The 20,065-nt window shown below is 36.7% G+C and overlaps 1 protein-coding gene across 7 annotated transcripts in view; it reads left to right on the top strand.

Annotated features, from left to right (window-relative positions):
* The window catches only part of PPA2 (inorganic pyrophosphatase 2), an 82,814-nt gene extending 65,456 nt beyond the window's left edge, over nucleotides 1-17,358 (top strand). For 6 of the 7 annotated variants that reach the window (XM_036094779.2, XM_078069039.1, XM_036094782.2 and 3 more), the window contains 2 exons: nucleotides 16,042-16,081; nucleotides 17,152-17,358. In XM_036094779.2, coding sequence (XP_035950672.1) covers nucleotides 16,042-16,081; nucleotides 17,152-17,180 — 69 coding nt within the window. In that variant the 3' untranslated portion in view covers nucleotides 17,181-17,358. Of the gene's footprint in view, nucleotides 1-15; nucleotides 169-16,041; nucleotides 16,082-17,151 lie in introns of all 7 variants that reach the window. The other variant, XR_013446423.1, reaches the window with a different exon arrangement.
* Nucleotides 17,359-20,065: the final 2,707 nt, after the last annotated feature.

Below are 20,065 nucleotides of genomic sequence, written 5' to 3'. Positions count from 1 at the left end.
TTTCCCCATTTATAGGCTGTCTTGCAAGCTTTCCTTCTAGCTAAGATGATATCCTTGGATTTTTACATATCTTAGTGATAAGGCTGCCTGGAGGCAACTGAATTTATTAGGAAATTAATGCTTGATTTGGAGACTACTAAATAAGAAAATTCATATTCAGATAATCAGGTAATGTTGCTATATAAAGTGTGTTCAGGATTGGTCATAGCCTAGAAATCCCATTTATAAATTAAGCTTTTTCTTTTTAATCTTAAACTAATTATGAAATTGAAACTAGTGAATTTAGATCTTTACTTCAGGAACAATGAAAATGTTTACTCACTGTGGCTGCTTTGAATTTTTTTCCCCACTAATTCATCGGCTGTTGAATTAGTACCTGCTGTGTGTGGTAAGATTCTAGGTACTGGGCATGCAGTATTAAAGAAGAGACAAGAAAAACCTCTGCCCTTATGTAGCTAACATTCTAGTTGGGAAAATGGATAATAAATACAAGGAAAATATATACAGCTGACCCCGAACAATGCAGGGGGTTAGGGGTGCTGAGCCCCCTGCATAGTCGAAAATCCATGTATAACTTTTGACTCCCCCAAAACTTAACTACTACTGATAACATAGTTAGTTCACACATGCTTTGTACGTTATATGAATTATATATTGTGTTATTACAATAAAGTAAACTAGAGAAAAGAAAATGTTACTAAGAAAATCATAAGGAAAATAAATACATTTGGTATTGTACTGTATTTATTGAAAAAAATCTACTTATAAGTGGACTTGCACAGTTCAAACCCCTATTGTTCAAGGATCAACTGTAGTGTGTCTGAACGCAATAAATGCTATTATGAAAAATGGGCAGGGCAGAGGGGATGAAGTGCCAGGAGTGGGATTAGAGTTGTAGTTACTAAAAAGGGAGTCAGGGGCAGCCTCACTAGGAGAAGACTGACATGAGTCAAGATTTGTAGAAGGTAAGAGTATTAGCCAAGTGAAGGAAAAGCATCCCAGGCCACAGTCCCAAAGGCCATGAGACAAGAGGATGCCTGACATGTTCAAGAAATACCCAAGGAAACACAGTGACTGGTGGAGTAGAGAGAGTCTAGGGGAGACAGGAGGAGGTGAGATCAGAAATGTTTGGATCTGAGGGGTGGAAGCGGTGGCAAATTATTATGAAAGACCCTGTAAAATAGTCTGTAAAGACTGTCTTAAGAAATTTGTTTCTTATTCTGAATGAGATACGGAACCACGAGCTAGTTTTAAGCAGAGGAGTAATTGACTTAGATTTTGACAAGATTACTCTGGCTGCAGTGATGAAAACAGATTATAGGGAGGTAGGGAAGATCAGGGAAGCCATTATTCGTAATGCAGGGTACAATATCAGTTTATTTTCCCCAAGTTTTCAGTTTTGTATATATGTAGGTTATATTCTGAACTTAGTTCTCATCAATATTTATTATTCTTTAAGGAGAAAAAGGAAAACAAAAAACTTTTTATCTTTGCCCAAGTAGTCTCTCGCTAATCTCAGATTAAGACTATTCCATTTTAGTTTGGAATTTATAAATAATAGGTATAATAGATTCTTGTCTTAAAATTAGCTACAAGATTAAAGTTTCTATCTTACATCCTGTTTTTTATTTGCCTCCTATCATATTAGTAGGAAAATAATCCTCTTGGAAAAAAGAATAATTGGAGGACATGGATGTGATTTAGATAGTTAGATCTGAGGTAAGATTAGAATTCAGAAACATTAATATCCAGCTTTAATTACTTGGTGTGGTAACTTTGTTGTGCTTCATAATCATGAAGAAAGTGCTAAACTGATTATTCAGAAAATCCAGATGCAGAGAAATCAGTCCTTCTTCACTACTTCTAATGGAGCATATCGTATATGGGATTTCACCATTTAAAATGTGTAAGTTGAAGAATTGCTCTATTTGCAGCATCTAGTGATTCAGGAACCCAGATTAGATAATACTTTCTTGTGAAAATTTTACTAACTTAAAATAACGAAGTTCTTTGTAGTCAGAGTATTTTGACTTGGCATTTCATCTCTTCAGAACTACACTGAGATGTTTGAATCAAAATTATTCAGGTATATATTCCCAGATCTCTCTGTTTTGCTATATACTGAGCATTGCATTGATGTCAAAGTACTATTAGTTTTTGTTTGCCCTTTGGTTGCTCAAAATAACTTAAGACATTGAAGTTATCCATCAAACTTGTTCACATTCTGACCACATCAGTCCTGGGATTATGTAGAATCAAATTATAACCCCAGAGTTTATTAGTGGGCTTTATTAGAGTGAGTGAATGCATTCTAACAAGTTTAATCAACAAGATCTATATTGATAGAATACTCAGGATGAGTTGATTAGGTGAGATTTTAGGATAAATTAACTGCTTTGGCAAATGGATACTTTTAAAATACAAAAAGAAAAAACATGGATTAAACTTTTGAGTGATTAATAGAACTGTTACAGGAAGCATATACTTGTGAATATGTATTGATGAAAGCACAATTAAGTGTAAGTAGCATTGAGATATTAAGAAAAAAATCATTAAGTAGTTACCTGACAATATGTGCAGGTCATAGGAAGAATATTGTCATTATAACCAAGAAAAATAAAATAAAAGCCGACAGCCTGATGAGTATTATTTGGAAGCATGTGAGAAACAAAACAGAAAATAGCTATAGAAGTAATTTGTCATGCATAGGTCAGGTCTTAAGAAGGATAGTGGATCTGAAGAGGATAAGGAGAATTGAAATGATCAAAAGAATTATGGGATTTTGTTTCGGATGTAGATGTTTGAATTATTTACAATCATGAAAGGCAAGGCTGTGTCAAAAGCAAGACTTGTGCAGATCTCAACACACTGGGGATCCACAGAGGCAGAGAGCACTGCCCTGTTACTCTGGGAGTCGGGCCACAGCGTGGGTCTCTGGCAACAAGAGTAACAGTCTGTAATAGTTCAACCAGAGGACCACCTAATTACATGTCTGGGGATATTGTGTCTTTTTTTTTTTTTTTTTTTTAACTTATATGTAACTTTAGAGCCAGAAAATATGGGACTTTGCAATTCTTGAGGATGGTGTGACTAGAAATTGGAGCTTTATTTCCAGGAGCAAGATTCAGAGCATTTATAGGGAACAAAAAATGTGTGTTTGTGTAGGTATGTGCACGCATTATGTGATTTGCCTTCCAGATGTATTAATTGCTATTGATGACAATTTATTTGACTACTGGGATTTAAGATGCTACTTTTAGGATCCTCTACTGTATGTAAATATTTTTTGAAAATATGTTGAGTCGATTGAAACAAAGTTTATAAGCTTAATCTTATAGACATATGTAATTAGAGAATGCATCGTTTTTTCTAGTACATGTGGACACTTCCAAAAATTGAGTATTAGTCCACAAAAAGAGTTGCAAAAAAAAAAAAAAAAGCCCAAGAGTTGATGTCATGGAGACAACATTCTCTTGTCTATAGTATAATAAAGTTTACTTATCACTTATGAAAATATTAAAAGAAAAAACCCCAAACCCATATGTTTGGAAACTAAAAACACTTCTGAATAAGTTATACCACAACAAAACAAATTGTAAGGAATCATAAAATCCTTAAAATTGAGTGACAGCTGGGTTGCTATATGTCAAAACTTCCATAATGCAGCAAAAACAGTTTTTGAGAGCAGTAAAATGATATAGCAGAAATGAAAACTGAGAGGCCAGATTCTGAACTCAACAGTTACTCGTTCTTTTTCTTATCTTTTAACATAAGAAAGATAATTACAAAGAGTAGAGCAATTTATTTTATTTTTTTTAGTCGGGGGAGGGACAGAGGGGGAGGGAGAGAGAATCTTAAGCAGGCTCCACACCCAGCACGGAGCCTGACACAGGGCTCCATCTCACGACCCTGAGATCATGACCTGAGCGGAAATCAGGAGTCAGACGCTTAACTGACTGAGCCACCCATGCGCCCCTACAGCAAATGTTTAATGAAAGAAAACAGATAATGGCAAGGATCAATTAAAACAAAAGCTAGGTTTCTTTTTTTAAGAATAATAAAATAGACAAAACTATTACAGGAAGGATGAAAGAGAAAGCACAAATGAAAATGTCAAGAATTAAAGACATAATTATGGACATAGGAGATATTTAAATAATTAGAAGGGAATACTGTGAGATGCTTTTGGCAATACCTTTCTAAACACAGATGAACTGACAATTTTGTTTAAAATATAAATTACCAATATTAAATCAAGAATAAATGGAAAAGTACGAATAGGGAAGTACAGCATAATGAATTTTTTAAAAAATAGAAGATGAATATACATAATCATGAAAATGGCCTTTTCTCTCATATTAATTAATGAAGTCACTTGATTTTTAATCAGGATCCTACTAAGGTTTTTGATTGAACTTGACAGGATGATCCTAAAATTTATCTGGCGTAGTAAAGCCCGGGAATAACCTAAAAAGAATTGATAAATTTAAATGAAGTTTAAAAAAAAACAAAACTGTAAACAGTTACAAGATACCATAAAATGAGGTAAAACATAAGCCATTGATTGGGAGAAGATATTGCATATATTTCTGCATATAAATGACAGAAGATTTAACAACTTATTCAGATCAACAAGAAAAAGATAACCTCGTAGGAAAAAAAAATGGCCAAACAATATAAATGGACAGTTCACAAAAGAGGATACTTAAATGGCCAGTAAACGTGAAAATTTGCTGTATCTCACCAATAATCAGTGAGATCAAACTAAGACACAATAGGGGCACCTGGGTGGCTCAGTCGTTAAGCATCTGCATTCAGCTCAGGTCATGATCTCAGGGTCCTGGGATGGAGCCCCGCATCGGGCTCCCTGCTCAGCGGGAGGCCTGCTTCTCCCTCTCCCGCTCCCCCTGCTTGCATTCCCTCTCTCGCTGTGTCTCTCTCTCTGTCAAATAAATAAAATCTTAAAAAACAAAACAAAAAAAAAACTAAGACACAATATAATTTCGTAGTTACCATGTTGGCAAACGTGTAGAAGTCTGATTTTCCAGGTGTTTTTAAGCAAGTGGGGAAAGGAGACCTCTCATACTTGTTGATATGTTTGATGGGAGTATAAATTGACACAACTACTTTAAAGAGCAATTAAGTAATTGTAAGTAAAGTTGAAGATACTTAGAATCCACTACTCAGAAATTGCTCTTCTAAGTACACATGTGTGTTTATGTGATCAGACATGGCAAAATTGGAAACTGACTAAAGTCTACGGATAAGAGCTGGGTAAATAAACTATGGTAAATTTATGTGGTGGAATGCTGTGCCACAGGCAAAATATGGAAATTGGAACTGTGTGACTCTACATGGGTAAAACCTGAAAGTGCAGTGTCGGGCAGAAAAAGCTTTTGCAGCAAGACATTGTGCATAGTATGCAAAACACCCAAAGCAGTACCATATATTTTTATGGGTACAAACTGATAATGGTGTTCACATTTTAGAAACATAAATAAGAACAGTAAGCACCAGGGCGCCTGGGTGGCTCAGTTGGTTAAGTGACTGCCTTCGGCTCAGGTCATGATCCTGGAGTCCCGGGATCGAGTCCTGCATTGGGCTCCCTGCTCAGCAGGGAGTCTGCTTCTCCCTCTGACCCTCACCCCTCTCATGCTCTCTCTCTCATTCTCTCTCTCAAATAAATAAATAAAATCTTTATTAAAAAAAAAGAACAGTAAGCACCAGTGTCAGCATGGTGGTTACAGGTTACTTCTGAGAAGGGAAATAAATACAATTTTAATTTCTGATGAGTAGGGAGAAAAAGAGACTTCTGTAAAGTTTCTGAAATAACAACGTTAACTCTTTTAAAAGTGTAGGGAGTAGGTATGTGTTATAATTGTCTCTGCATTTTCTGCATGTTTGAAGTATTCATAATTAAAAAATTTGAACACCTAGGAAAACAACAGAGAGAATTAGTAAAACCAAAAGCTAGTTCGTGAAATGATCAATAAAATTGCTACCTCTTTAGCCAGAATGATCAGGAAAGAAAAGAAAGAAGACAAATTTTCAGCATCAGGAGTGAGAAAAGTGACATCCCTGCTGATTCTACAGTTATTAGGAGAACAATAGGAAAATCTATGAAAAACTTCATACCAGTAAATTTGACAACTTGGATGAAATGGACAGATTCCTTGAGATATGTAAATTACCAAAGTTCACTGAAGAAGAAATAGGCATAAACAAATTAAATGTGTACTTAAAATCTTTCCATAAACACAATACTTGGCGTAGCTGACTTCCACTATTTTTATTCGCATTGTAGGTTCTAGCCAGTGCAATAAAAAGAAGGAAAGGGCATCCAGCTTATAAAGGAAAATGGCGTGAATGTCTGTGTAGAATATTCAATAAAATCTACCTGAAAGTGACCAGAATAAGTGATTTTAACAAGTTTGTTGCAGGATACAAGATCAATATACAAAAAACAATTATATTTTTATATGCTAGAAATAAACAGTTGGAAACTAAAAGTCAATATGATATTTATAATGGCATCAAAAATATGAAACACCTAGGGATAAATCTGGAAAAAAATATGTGAAGAACCTGTTAAAGTATTGCCGACAGAAATCAGAGAACTATATTAATAGATATATTTATAAACATGATAAATACATCATGTTTATAGGCTGGAAGACTCAAATTATGATGTTCTTCTCAAATTGATCTATATAGATTTCAGTGCAATGTCAATCAAATTCTAATACACTTTTTTATAGAAATTAACAAACTCGTGTAACAAACTCATAAGTACCAGAGACCTAGAATAAATTAAACAACTTTATAAAGAAGAAAGTTGGAATAGTAACTTCCTGATCTCAGGACATTTTATAAAACTACAGTAATCAAGAGACTTTAGTAATGGTGTAAAACTAGACAAATTAATGAAACCAAATCCAGAAATAGACCTACATGTATGTGGACAACTGATTTTCAAAATGATACTCTTTTCAACAAGTAGTACTTGAACAGTTGGTTATTCCATATGGTACCAAAGAAACCTCACTTCAATCGATACCTTGCACTTTATATATGATAATTGTCTAAAATGCATCTTAGACCAAAATTTAAAACATAAAACTATAAACCTGTTTTGATCTTGGGTTAGTTAGGCAAAGTTTTTTAGATATGGCACTAAAAGCGTAACCTATTTTCAAAAATGATAAATTGAATTTTATTAAAATTAAAAATTTCTCTTCTGTAAAAAAATAAGACAATAAAAAGCCACATACAGTAAGAACATATTTGAAAATCATACACGTGAGAAAGGGACTTGTACTAGAATATATAAAGAATTCTCACAATTCATTAATAAGAAAATAAAACATCCCCTCACCCCCAAAGGAAATGTGCAAAATATTTGAATGGTCACTTTGCCAAAGAAGACATACTGAAAACACGTGAGATGATGCTCAACTTGACTAGTCATTAAGGAAATATAAATTAAAAACCACAATGACATACTTATGCACACTTCTTAGAATAGCTAAAAATATAAAAGATTGGCCATTCAATTGTGAGCAAGAATGTGGAGGAACTGGTCATTCCATAGCCTGCTGATCGGAATGAAAAATGATACAACCACTATGGAAAAAACAATCTGGCATTTTCTTGAGAAGTTAAGCATAGACCTACCATGTGATCTAGCCATTCCACTTTTATATATTTACCGAAGAGAAATGGAAGTATATGTCCATACAAAGACTTGTACACAAATGTTTATATCAGCTTTCTTTGTAATAGACAAAAAGTGAAAACAACCCAAATGTCCATCAACAGATGAATGGATAAATTGTGGTATATTCAGACCGTATGTTCAGCAGTGGGAGTACTCAGCAAAAAAAGAAATGAATATTTGATACATGCTTATAACATGGCTGACAATTTTATTTTTTTTTTATTTATTTTTTTTATGGCTGACAATTTTAAAAAATTTAGGAAATTGAGTATATAAAGGCAGACATATACATATTATATCATACCATTTATATAAAATTTTAGGAAATGCAAATGCTCGTGTATAGTGACGCAAAACATCATTGGTTGGAGAGTTTGGGAGAGAGCCAGGGAGGAAAGATTTTGCAGTTTCTTTTACAGGGACAGGAAGAAATTGGGGATAGTGGGTAATATGTTTATTATCTTGACTGTGATGATGACTTTGTGTATATATGTCAAAACTTACTAAACGATAATGTAAATACAGTGTGCACCATTTATTTTATGTTGGTGTTAGTCCCGTGAGTTTCTTTATGGGGAAAAAAAAAAAAGTTCCAGAGTCAGACCATCTAGGTCCAAATATCAGGTCTTTCATTCATAACTTAAGACAAATTATTTAACTTATTTATGCCTGGTTTCTTTATTTATAAAATGGAGCTAAGAATAATATCTTCCTTATAAGAGTTACTATAGAGAATTGGATGAGATAATTCAGGTAAAATGTGAAGCAGCTAGAAAGTATTCAATACACGTTGGGTTTTATTATCACTATTGGCATTAATGTTGTTGAATTCAATGGACCACAGAGAGAAAAATCCCTTCTATTCCAGCTTCTTGAATACTTCCAGTGATGAGGATGTCACTCCTTCATGAGATAGCCCATCCCATTGTTGGATATTGGAAAAGTCATTGTGACTAATTTAAATTATTCAGTGAGAATCAGTCCTATATTCAGAGACTTGAACAGGAAGAAAGGGAAGAGGAAAGAGAATTTAGTTTCTACAACATAACTTATTCTAATACTTAACCACTTTTCCCATCTGGGAATTTTTTTCCCAGAATTTTCCCACATGCTTCTATTTAAGCACTTTCCTTGTATTCTGCTCTCTGAGGAAATGGAAAAATCTCTAGGCATCATGCGAAGTTGGGCAAAGTTTGAATTAGGTAATTTGTAAGGTTTTTTACTATTTGGTGACTGTAGTCATTTTGCTGGGGGAAAAAAAAATTGACCTTTGTGAGGTTGCACACACAAACTCAGTGCATGTAGGACTGAGAAAGAACCACACTCATTGCTAAAGAAATTCCCAGACCTGTCTCAGGCCCTACACAGCCTGGTAGCCTCAGGGATTAAAATTCCTAGAATTTAGGATTCAGGGCAAAGAGAATAAGTAGCACACTCCCACTCAGTTGCAGGGCCCAGTCTCATGATACTGTGAACCTTTAGCTCACAGGAGTGGTGGAAAGCACTAGAAACTTCTGGAACTGGGAGAAGAGAGTACCTCCCAGAGAAGTCTCAGCAGTAGCAGTCTCACTTTGTTTTTGCCTTCCCTTGGCCAGGTTTCCCCTAAAAGCAGTCTCAGGCAAACCTGGAGCACACAAAGCTCAGAGATGGCCGTGATGATGGTTCATGGGTTCATGAGTAGTGCATTGAAGGAGAAGAGTAAGGGGGAAATTTATACTTTAATTAAAAATGTACTGACTACACTTGGTAGGCTTTATTTCTTTAGTGAAGCAGTGATATCTGCAGTGTTGTGTGAAATTTGGGACGGTGATTTTGTATTTGATGTCAGGACTTCTCAGCTGAATGTTAAAGGGCAGTGCACTAGAATCAGATCCTGATTTATCAAGAAAAGATATTTTAAAAAATTTTAATAATGAATTATCATAAAGATGTTCCTTTTTGACTTCTTAAAAGCTCACTCTGCATCACCACTCAAAGGTGAAACAAATGAAAATAAGGTCATTTTGTTTGATTCTAGCCAATTATATACATTATTGGAAGGAAGAGGAAGTAGATTAAACTTACATAACCTAAAATACTCTGCATTTTGTCTATGGATAACTAAGAATTGGTCATATTTTGCTGGGTTTCTAAAGCAAAAATCAGAAAAGAAATGTAAAAGTAAAACTAATACACAGCAATTGCCTTATGAACTGTGGAAATATAATGCAGGAAGAGAATATTCAAGATAATTTAATTAATTTAATTAATTTAATTAAATCAATTTAATTAATTAAATTAATCAACTACAAGCCTGCTATACCTGAATGAAAAACTGGGAACTTTTTTTCCCTTTAATTTTTATTATTAATTTAATAATAAAGTGAAAGAATATCAATTCTTATATAGGAAAGCACAGTTTTATAGTGTTTCAATCAGTGTATCATGTTAGTTAATTAAGTTGAACAAATGTAACCTGCAATGGAAGATGCTTGTAGGGACCTGGTGGGGTTATATGAAGTAGAGGCACTAAGTACAGAGCAGTTGTATTAATGGTTCATATCAACTTAAAATACAGTTTAAGCATGAATTGGGACAGAGGCTAGAGTAAGCTTTCTTTGGTGGGTAAAAGAAAGAGGAATACTTTGGTACTGCAAACTCCAGATTCGTTTATGAAAGTATTTTTGGAGTGGGAAAAGGAGAGATGGCATTTTTAGAATAAGAGTATAAAATAATACTGTTTTGTGGAGAATTTATATTAGATGATTAGAGGGTGCCCACATTTTTCCTGTAAGTAACTGAAAATGCTTTCTTCATTTCTTACCATGAAAACGTCGTGGTGGTGACTTCTGACAGAGTTGGGATTGGGTCACTTTTAGGTGCTCCTCTGTGCTGCTCTTAATTCTTCCATTTTTTGTAAGCAGGTGTAGTTTGTTGTTACATTTAAGAATCAGGAAGCCATTGACTATAGGTCAGAAATTGAAGAGCAGATGTGTCTCATGAACCCCTTGTTCTCAGATTTAAATGTTGGTCTCTCTTTTGGCATATGTTAATATGGAAAAATATAAAAAAAAAAAAAAATGACCCCCAAACTATAAGAGTTCTTATCTCTGAGCGTTCAACTTATTGGTGATATTTGTTTTCTTTTTTTATAAGGCTTTGTACATACTGAATATATTCTAACCAAGAAATATATTTTAAGATTGAAGAAATAAGGGGGTGCTGGGCTGGCTCAGTTGGTAGAGCACGTGACTCTTGATCTTGGGGTTGTGAGTTCGAGCCCCACATTCTGTGTGGAGATTACTTAAAAATAAAAATAATCTTTAAAAAAAAAAAGAATGAAGAAATAACATTCTGAAAATTATTTTTTTTAAGATTTTGTTTATTTGAGAGGGAGAATGCAGGAAGGGAGAGAGAAAGAGAGCACAAGTCGGGAGGTGAGGAGGGGCAGAGGGAGAGGGAGAAGCAGACACCCCACCAAGCAGGGAGCCCGATGCGGGGTTCGATCCCAGGACCCTGGAATCTTGATGTGAGCCGAAGGCAGACACTTAACCGACTGAGCCACCCAGGCGCCCCTGGAAATTATTTTTAAAATAAAATGTAATGATAAATATTTCAGCTGGAGTAGTTTGTTTCTGTCCTGTAATACTTCTTAGGTTAAGGAGAAGTTGCTCAGTGACCCTGTTTTGTCCAGGCACACCTCATTTTATTGCCGTCCACTTTATTGTGCTTCACAGATGCTGCATTGTGTACATATTGAGGTTTGTGGTAACTGTCAAGCAAGTCTGTTGGCTCTGTGCCACTTTTCTAAAAGCATTTGCTCACTTTGTGTCTCTGTCATGTTTTGGTAATTCTCACAATATTTCAGACTTTTTTATTACCATATTTGCTATGGTGATCTGTGATCAGGGAGCTTTGATGTTAACTATTGTAATTGTTTTGGGGCACCACAAACCACACTCATAAAAGGCAGTGGACACAATCGACAAATGTGTGTGTTCAGACTGTTCCACTGTCTGGCTGTTCCCCATGTGGCCCAAAGAGAGGCTTTCCTATCACCTGAGACAAAACAATATTGAAATTAGGCCAGTTAATAACCCTACAATGGCCTGTGAGTGTTCAAGTGAAGGGAAGAGTCCCACGTCTTTCATTTTAAATCAAAAGCAAAAAATGACTAACCTTAATGGAGAAGGCACATTTTGAAAGACAAGACGGGCCCAAAACTAGGCCTCTTGCTTCATACAATAAGCCAAATTGTGAACGCAAAGGAAAAGTTCTTGACTACTCCAGTGAACACCCAAGTGATAAGAAAGCAAAACAGCCTTATTGCTGTTATGGAGAATGTTTGAGCGGTCTGGACAGAAGATCAAACCAGCTACAACATTCCCTTAAGCCAAAGCCTAATCCAGAGCAAGGCCCTAACTTTTCTCAATTTTGTGAAGGCTGAGAGAGGTGAGGAAGCTGCAGAAGAGAAGTTGGAAGCTGGCAGAGGTTGGTTCATGAGGTTTTAGGAAAGAAGCCATCTCCATAACACAGAAGTTCAAGGTGAAGCAGCAAGTGCTGATGGAAAAGAAGCTGCAGCAAGTCAGCAGAAGGTCTAGCTAAGATGATTAATGAGTGTGGAGACGCTAAGCAATTGATTTTCAGTGTAGATGAAACAGCCTTCTATTGGAAGAAGATGCCACCTATAACTTTCATAGCTAGAGAGGAGAAGTCAGTGCTTGGTTTCCAAAGCTTCAGAGGACAGGCCGACTTGTCAGGGGCTCATAAGCTAGTGACTTCATTGCCATCCCACAAATCCTCAGACCCTGAAGAATTCTACTAACTTTACTCTGTCTGTGCTCTGTAAATGAAACAACAAAGCCTGCATGACAGCACATGTTTACAACATGGTTTACTGACTATTTAAGCCCACTGTTGAGACCTAGTATCCTTTCACAATATTATTACTCATTGACAATGCATCTGGTCACCCAAGACAGTTGATGGTGATGTACAGTGAGATTCATGTTGTTTTCATGCCTGCTAACACAACATGCATTCTGCAGCCCATGGATCAAAGGAGTGATTTGGACTTTCAAGTTTACTACTTAAATACCTTTCATAAGGCTATAGCTGCCACAGATAAGTGATTCCTCTATGGATCTGGGCAAAGTAAATTGAAAACCTGCTACAAAGGCTTCACCGTTCTAGACCTCATTAAGACCATTTGTATTTCAAAGGAAGAGGTCAAAATATCAACATGAACAGGAGTTTGGAAGAAGTTGATTCCAACCTTAATGGATGACTTTGACGGGTTCAAGACTTCAGTGGAGGAGGTAGCTGCAGATGTGGTGGAAATAGGAAGAGAACTAGAATGAGAAGTGGAGTTTGAAGATGGGACTGAATTGCTGCAATCTCATGGTAAAAGTGGAATGGATGAGGAGTTGTTTATTATGGATGAACAAAGTGTTTTCTTGAGATGAAATTTGTTCCTGGTGAAGATGCTGTAAAGATTGTAGAAATAACAAAGGATATTACATAAATTCAGTTGATAAAGTAGCGGCAGGGTTTGAGAGTATTAACTCTACAGTTTTGAAACAAGTTCTACTGTAGGTAAAATGCTGTCAAACAGCATCACATGCTGCAGAGAAATTATTCATGAAAGGAGAAGTCAATCAATGTGGCAAACTTCGCTGTTGTCTTATTTGTTTAAGAAACTGCTAAGCCACCCAAACGTACGGAACCACCACCCTGATCAGTCAGCAGCCATCAACATCAAGGCAAGACCCTCCACCAGCAAAAAGATTGTAACTCACTGAAAGCTCAGGTGATGGTTAGCATTTTTTAGCAATAATTTTTAAATTAAGGTATTTACATTGTTATTTTAGATATAATGCTATTGTGCACTTAATGGAGTGTATACAGAACCTTTACTAGGAAATCAAAAAGTCATTTGGCTCATTTTATTGCAATACTTGCATTATGGCAGTGGCAGAACCAAACTTGCATATCTCTGATGTATGCTTATATACCACATGTTTCCTTCCTCTGAAATGTTTGGCAGCTCCAGCAAGAAACATGCTCATTTTGAACAGGAAAGCTAAACAGCTAACTTTCCAACAAACTTTGTAATAGATGTCCTGCACAATTGAAAGAGCATACCAATTGCAAAGAATAAAGAAGTTACTCTTACTGTCTGTGTAGTAAAACAGCCATCAAATCCCAGGGGCCTACTCTCAGTGAGTATAATTTTTATACTGTGGTGGTACTTTCACACCCAGGTTTACGTAAGTTCTGTCATCCTCCAAACCAACCATCGTTAAGCATTTTCTTGTGCTAGGAAGCTGAATAGAATTTTTTCTTGGTTTTTTTTGAAGTACTTGGAAATCTCAAGGATGTTCTGTATAGAATTTATACAGAGGTTTTTTTGTTACATCATTTTTCTGTGACAGAACATAAAGTACATTTGATTAGCCTTTTTCTTAAAGAGTAAAAGGAAAAATAACTTTACACTATTTATGGTTCAGAGGAATGTATTAGGGTTCTCCAAAGAAACAATAGGATGTATAGATATATGTAAAAAGTGATCGTGGAGGCTTAGTGAGTCCAGAATCTGCTGAGTAGGCCAGCAAGCTGGAGACAGAGGGGAGCCAGGGATGCAGATGAAGTCCAAAGGCAGTTTGCCAGAAAATTTCCTCTTGCTTGGGGAGGCTGGTCTTTTTGTTCTAGTCACGCCTTCAACTGATTGGTTGAGGCCCACCCACATTAAGGAGGGCAGTCTGCTTTACTGAGAGTTTACCTATTTAAATGTTAATCTCAGCTACAGACACCTTCCAAGTTGACGCATTAATTATCCAGAGGCTATTTACTGTTGCTGAAATTTAAGTTTTTCTTCCTACTGACTTGTTCTTATTCAGTACTGCCCTTAGACCTAAGCAAGGAGGGCCCTACTTTGCTTTGGCCTTCATCAGTTATGTCCTTCCCCATAAGGCAAGACCAAGGGACCAAAGTTGTGCATTCACCAGGAGCCAAGCTCCCGCATTCCATACCACACTCTAGCTACTCAAAATCCTTTGCCCACATAGCTGCAAGCCTGTTTCTAGGGTCTTCATGGGCATCTCCCCAAGTCCATGCTCATTCCTTTGTGAACAGTGTGCTCACTGTTACTTCTGCAGGGTCCATTGGGTGGCTCTTCGGAGGCAGGGAGTACATAAATGTGTGGGCTGGAATTTCTGCCCTTGTGCAAGGGGGGCCCCTCACTACAGCCTGGAGCCTGCGAACGGGAGAGAAGTGGGGCAGGATGAGGGCCACGTGCCTCTCTTCCTTACTCTGCTGTATTCAGGCAGTCTCTGGGGTGTCTAGAATGCCAAACGAGGGCTTCCAAGTCGTTACAAAAGTATATTTCTCAAGATAGGAGGATGGAGCATACTTTATACTCCATTCATCACTTTGTTAGCTTGATTTATAACTTTTAAGTATTCACATGTATGGTATGCGGTCTTCCCTTTGTACCTTTGTCCCAGACCTCAAAGGTTAGAAACAGATCTTTCCTATTGAGGGTGAGCAAAATCAGAGAATTAGAAGTTGGTTATTAAATTTGAAATCTCAAATGTGTTATAAAATCAGGGTAGTGGTTATCCCGAGGGGAGAAAAAGTTATGATTGGGGAAGGGCCTGGCCTGTTCCATTTCTCAACTTGGGTGGTGATTACATAGATGTTTATTCTTGGGCTTTGTGCATTCCTCTCCATGGATGAGGGATCTCTCAATAAAATGTTAAAAAAAAAAAAAAAAAAACTAAAAAATGTATTGTTCTTAATTAGGAAAAAAAATCTGGCATCTCAGAAAAGCCTTTCTTTCAAACTTGTCTATCACAGATTATACTACATTTGTTTTATAAATCTTGGCCCAGTCATGGAAATAAACAGAAAAATTAAATGCTCTAGAAGACAGCTAAATAAATTACATAATGTGTGTGTGTGTGTGTGTGTGTGTGTGTGTGTATGCATGTGCATGATGTGTCTATGAATGTGTGTGTTGGATTTTTGTCCTCTAGTCCTCAGCCAGGGAAGCAACTGAAAGAAAACCTCTTTCTCTCCTCTGCATTCTCAGTAGTTCCCATGGGTTAATGAGAAAAATATTTTCAAGCATGCTTTTTTTATTTGACTCTGTCTGTGGTTTGTTTATCCCAAAGAAGAAGCAATGATAATTAGAGGCAGAGAGGAGTACTTACTTTTCTCAGGTTAGAGAACCATTGCGCATAAAGTTTGTTTTATAGTTTCACGAAAAAAAAAAAAAAAACATTGTGGATGTAGTTTCCACATCTAGATATTCGTAACAGGGAGTCTTTGTTTTTATCTTTCAGGTGTCATCGTCACCAAATAAGGGAAGAAATAAAGAAGAAGGTACGGTTTTTGGTTCTTGAGGAGCTAGATATATAAATTTGTTTATAATGGTGGAAACCAGAAAAAGTACAATAGGTTAATTTAAAAGTTATATAAACCAAGTAAAATACTTTTTAAAATAGTCATTAAAATTTTCAGATGAAATCAATTATTTCCTAATTTCAGAAAATGAGAAGGAGCACATATATTACTTCTAGGCTAGAAAATAGTTTGTGTTAGTGACATTTTTGGTGAAGTACTGAGAGGTTTCAGGTACTTTTGATAAATTTAATGAGACTCCAGATACCTGAATTTGGGAGATTTTCTTTATTATCTCATCATTTTAATGAATCATTTTAAATAAATATCTTAAAATCAAAATTTATAGTAGGATTGAAAATACTGTATTTTTTGTTAACCATTATTTGAAGCTGTTTTGAGAAACAAGTAAAAATGTTGTGTAGTAAGAATTTCAGAGTATAAGCATAGGCACGAAGCATTCATCTTTGAAACTTTGCAAGATTTTTGATCCTTTGTTTTAATATAAAACATTAGAAGAGCATTCAACTCACAAAATTGGAGGAAAAATTAGAACTATTTACTGTGTCAAGTTCTATGATGTTTAGAAAAGAGCAGATCTGTAGACATTTCATGGGAAAGCAAGCTGTATTCCTTATATGGGAAACTAACAGACTGTTTCTTTTCAATACTATCCCATTTTGGGATATTTGACAGGCAGTCAAATTTTGCAGTACAAGGTTTTCCTAGACCTTTCATGCTGTAGCTAGGACACTAACTTCTGTGTTATTCGGTAGAGACTAAAATGATCCAGAAAGATGAATGGAATAAAATGGGAAGGCTCTGGAATTTTTAGCACAGTTTTATATAAGGCTTGAGCCAAATGAGAGAACTTAGGACAAGAGTTTAAAGGGGAGTAACTTGAAATAGGGAAATGTGTCATACCAAGCTTATGATTGTTTTTCTCTGCCTAAATACTTCCTAAAGGTCTGAATTAAATTTGTCTTCCCTCCTCCCTCCCTCCCTCCCTCTTTACCCCTTCCCCGACACCCTCTTCCCCATTTCAAACACAGAGCAAGTGTGGCACTTCCTTGGCAAGTGATTCGAACATTTGAAGTTCTGCCATCAAGATTCCAATCTCCAAGAATTCCACGACTCCCTCTCCCCCAAGTGCTAGCAACAGGCAGATCTATGAGAATTTACTGACTTCCTCTTGAAACTTTTTTCCCCCAGCGTTTTTTGAGATATACAATATGTAAATAAAGACTGATATTTTTAAATTACTCGGATATTTATTGATATGAAAAGAAGATTTTGTTTAATTTCATAGCAGAAATTTAGAAGCATTGAGTTTTGACCAGTTCTAATTTCTGTGGCTGAAGGAACCCATCAATTTTATCAGCTTTTATTTCTGTAGGTTAATGTAGAAATTACAAATTTAGTAAGCTAATTAGATTATTGTGGATAATTACTCTCATTTTCATAACACATTATCTTTTTTCAAGTTGCTGGTGGAACCTTTCTTTAGCCAAACTCTGTCCTCTATTAGGCCTGTGTAATGTGTTTACATTTATTAAGGTTCTTTCCTAGAATTTATTACTTTAGAGGGCCTAAACTCTCTGATTCTCATTCAGGCCCCTTAGTCTCAATTCTCACCTCTCTGGCAATGAAGCTGAAGTCTTCATAAGAAGCCCAGGTCTCGCACATGAGGTCTGTCTCTTGGATGTCTCTTGGACGTCTGCAACCCCTCTGGTCCAGAACTGAACTCTCTTACCTTCCCTCGTTCTTCAGCAGTGGAATTCACATTCTCCTAGCCCCCCCACTCAAACCCTTGAAATCATATTGAACAACCTCCTTCTGTCTTCATTCATGAAGATCATCTAAATGTTTCTTGGCCCTCTCCATTCCTTTCCACCTCCCTCTGGCCCCTGTGCTGGTTTCCCCCCTGATTTCACTTGGATCCTTGGAGCCTCCCAGCTCCTCTCCATGGCCCCCGGATCCAGCCCTCCGCCTCAGCCCCTTTGCTCTAGCTCCAGTTCATGCCCCCCTGTCTCCTGAGCGAGTTGTTCTGCCTCTGGCTTTTTCTCCCTTTCATGCCATCCTCCACATGGCCAGTTATTTTCCTAAAGCAAAGGTCTCGCCTTGTTATATTTTCTCAGAATGCCTTCAATGGCTTTCCATGTTGTGGAGGAGAAGAATCAGACCCTCTGATTTCCCCAGGAGTCCCACCCTCCAGCTACGCCACGCTACTCACTCCTCTCCAAGAACATCTTGTCTGCTCACACGCCCTTACTGTGCTGCTCTGGCCAGTTCCGTTCAGATCTTTTCTTCCCCTTTTCTCTTTCTGTTACCATTATGAGCATGTTCTATTTGCATAATCTGTTTTGAAATTTACAAAGCGCTGTTACAATAGCTACCATTTCTTGAGCATCTATTGTGTCGTTGGTTTTAGATGTCATGCATGCATAAGCCCTATAAGGTAGGGATTGCCCACTTCATTTTGAGGCTCCGAGAAGTTCTGTAACTTGCCCTAGGTCACACAGTCAGTTTCAGAGCCAGAATTAACACTCTTGACTCATTAGTATGGCTCTAAATGCTGTTTTTCCACCCTGCTGTGCATGCTGCTTCCCACATACAGCCGCCTTGTGATGTAGGCAAAGCTCAGAGTATGCCTGTTTTACAGATGAGGAGAGAGTCACAGAGGGTTAAAGTGATTAGCCCAAGTGACATAGTAATGTTCACTTGAGACATCTTTGGGAATATGTAAACTTCTTTGGAGGACATCTAAGAATGTGAGGAGAGAATCTGTTGTTTTTAAGTTTATTGATACACTGATTTTTTTATGTTGTGGAAATAATAAAGCATAGAGGAAATAAGAAACAACTATTATTGCAGTAGTTGTAAACAGTAAGCTGAGTTATCAAAAGACAAATTAATGGACTTGTGGCATGTTGTGTATTAATCTCCCAAGAGTTGGAAGAGAGAGGCCATGTCTGGTGGGGCAACCCACACCTGCTGGACTCCTCCCCTCCTAGAAGTTAGTAGTACTTAGATGCTACTTAGTGAGCCTTGCTGACCTCAGTACGGTTAATCAAAATTGTCTTCACAGTATATGATTTTGCGTAGTTATAATCTTTTTTTTTTTTTTTTTAAAGATTTTTTATTTATTTATTTGAGAGAGAGAGAATGAGAGAGAGCAAGCACATGAGAGGGGGAGGGTCAGAGGGAGAAGCAGACTCCCTGCCGAGCAGGGAGCCCAATGCGGGACTCGATCCAGGGACTCCAGGATCATGACCTGAGCCGAAGGCAGTCGCTTAACCAACTGAGCCACCCAGGCGCCCGATTTTGCGTAGTTATAATCTTAATAAATACATAATTTTGAATTTTAACTTTTCTCTTACAGGCATCTTTCTACATTGCTACATGGCCATCATTATAATGGTGACAGTTACATTTAATTGAATGGCTATTTCATGATTGTTTCATAGTGTCTTCCAGACTAGCTGATCTGATCTTTGCCAGCCCTTTCCCATGGAACAATTAGTAAATTTTATACTATATAGTTATAAAGGAAAACTCCTGGAAAAAGTGGAGTAAATCATTGTTAAAATTGCCTCCGACAAATTAGGAAACCAAAAGTGACCCGTGGATGGGTTTAGGTAACACTTACTAGAGCAGTAACTGTGGATGTGAAAAATCAGAGGTAGACTATCGATGATTCATTTTTCTCAAACTTGCTGTTATTATAAGTATCTGAAATTTTTCTGAGGTTTTATTTTTCACATACAGACAGAATTCATTTCATACATGGGACATTTAATTTCACCCCATTGTGCAGAAGGAGTGCATTGAATTTCATAAAACCCATTTCTCCATCAAGGACTACATGTATGTTTAGCAGTGTGTATACTCATTAAGAGCAGCATTTGATGATTTATTCCCAGAAGAGGGAATATTGTCATAGATAAAGATATGTCTTGTGACTGC

The sequence above is a fragment of the Halichoerus grypus genome, chromosome 3 (genome assembly GCF_964656455.1).
Source record: "Halichoerus grypus chromosome 3, mHalGry1.hap1.1, whole genome shotgun sequence".
Taxonomy (NCBI): domain Eukaryota; kingdom Metazoa; phylum Chordata; class Mammalia; order Carnivora; family Phocidae; genus Halichoerus; species Halichoerus grypus.
Note: the sequence above shows the minus strand (reverse complement) of the source record. Positions and strands in the feature narration are given on the sequence as shown.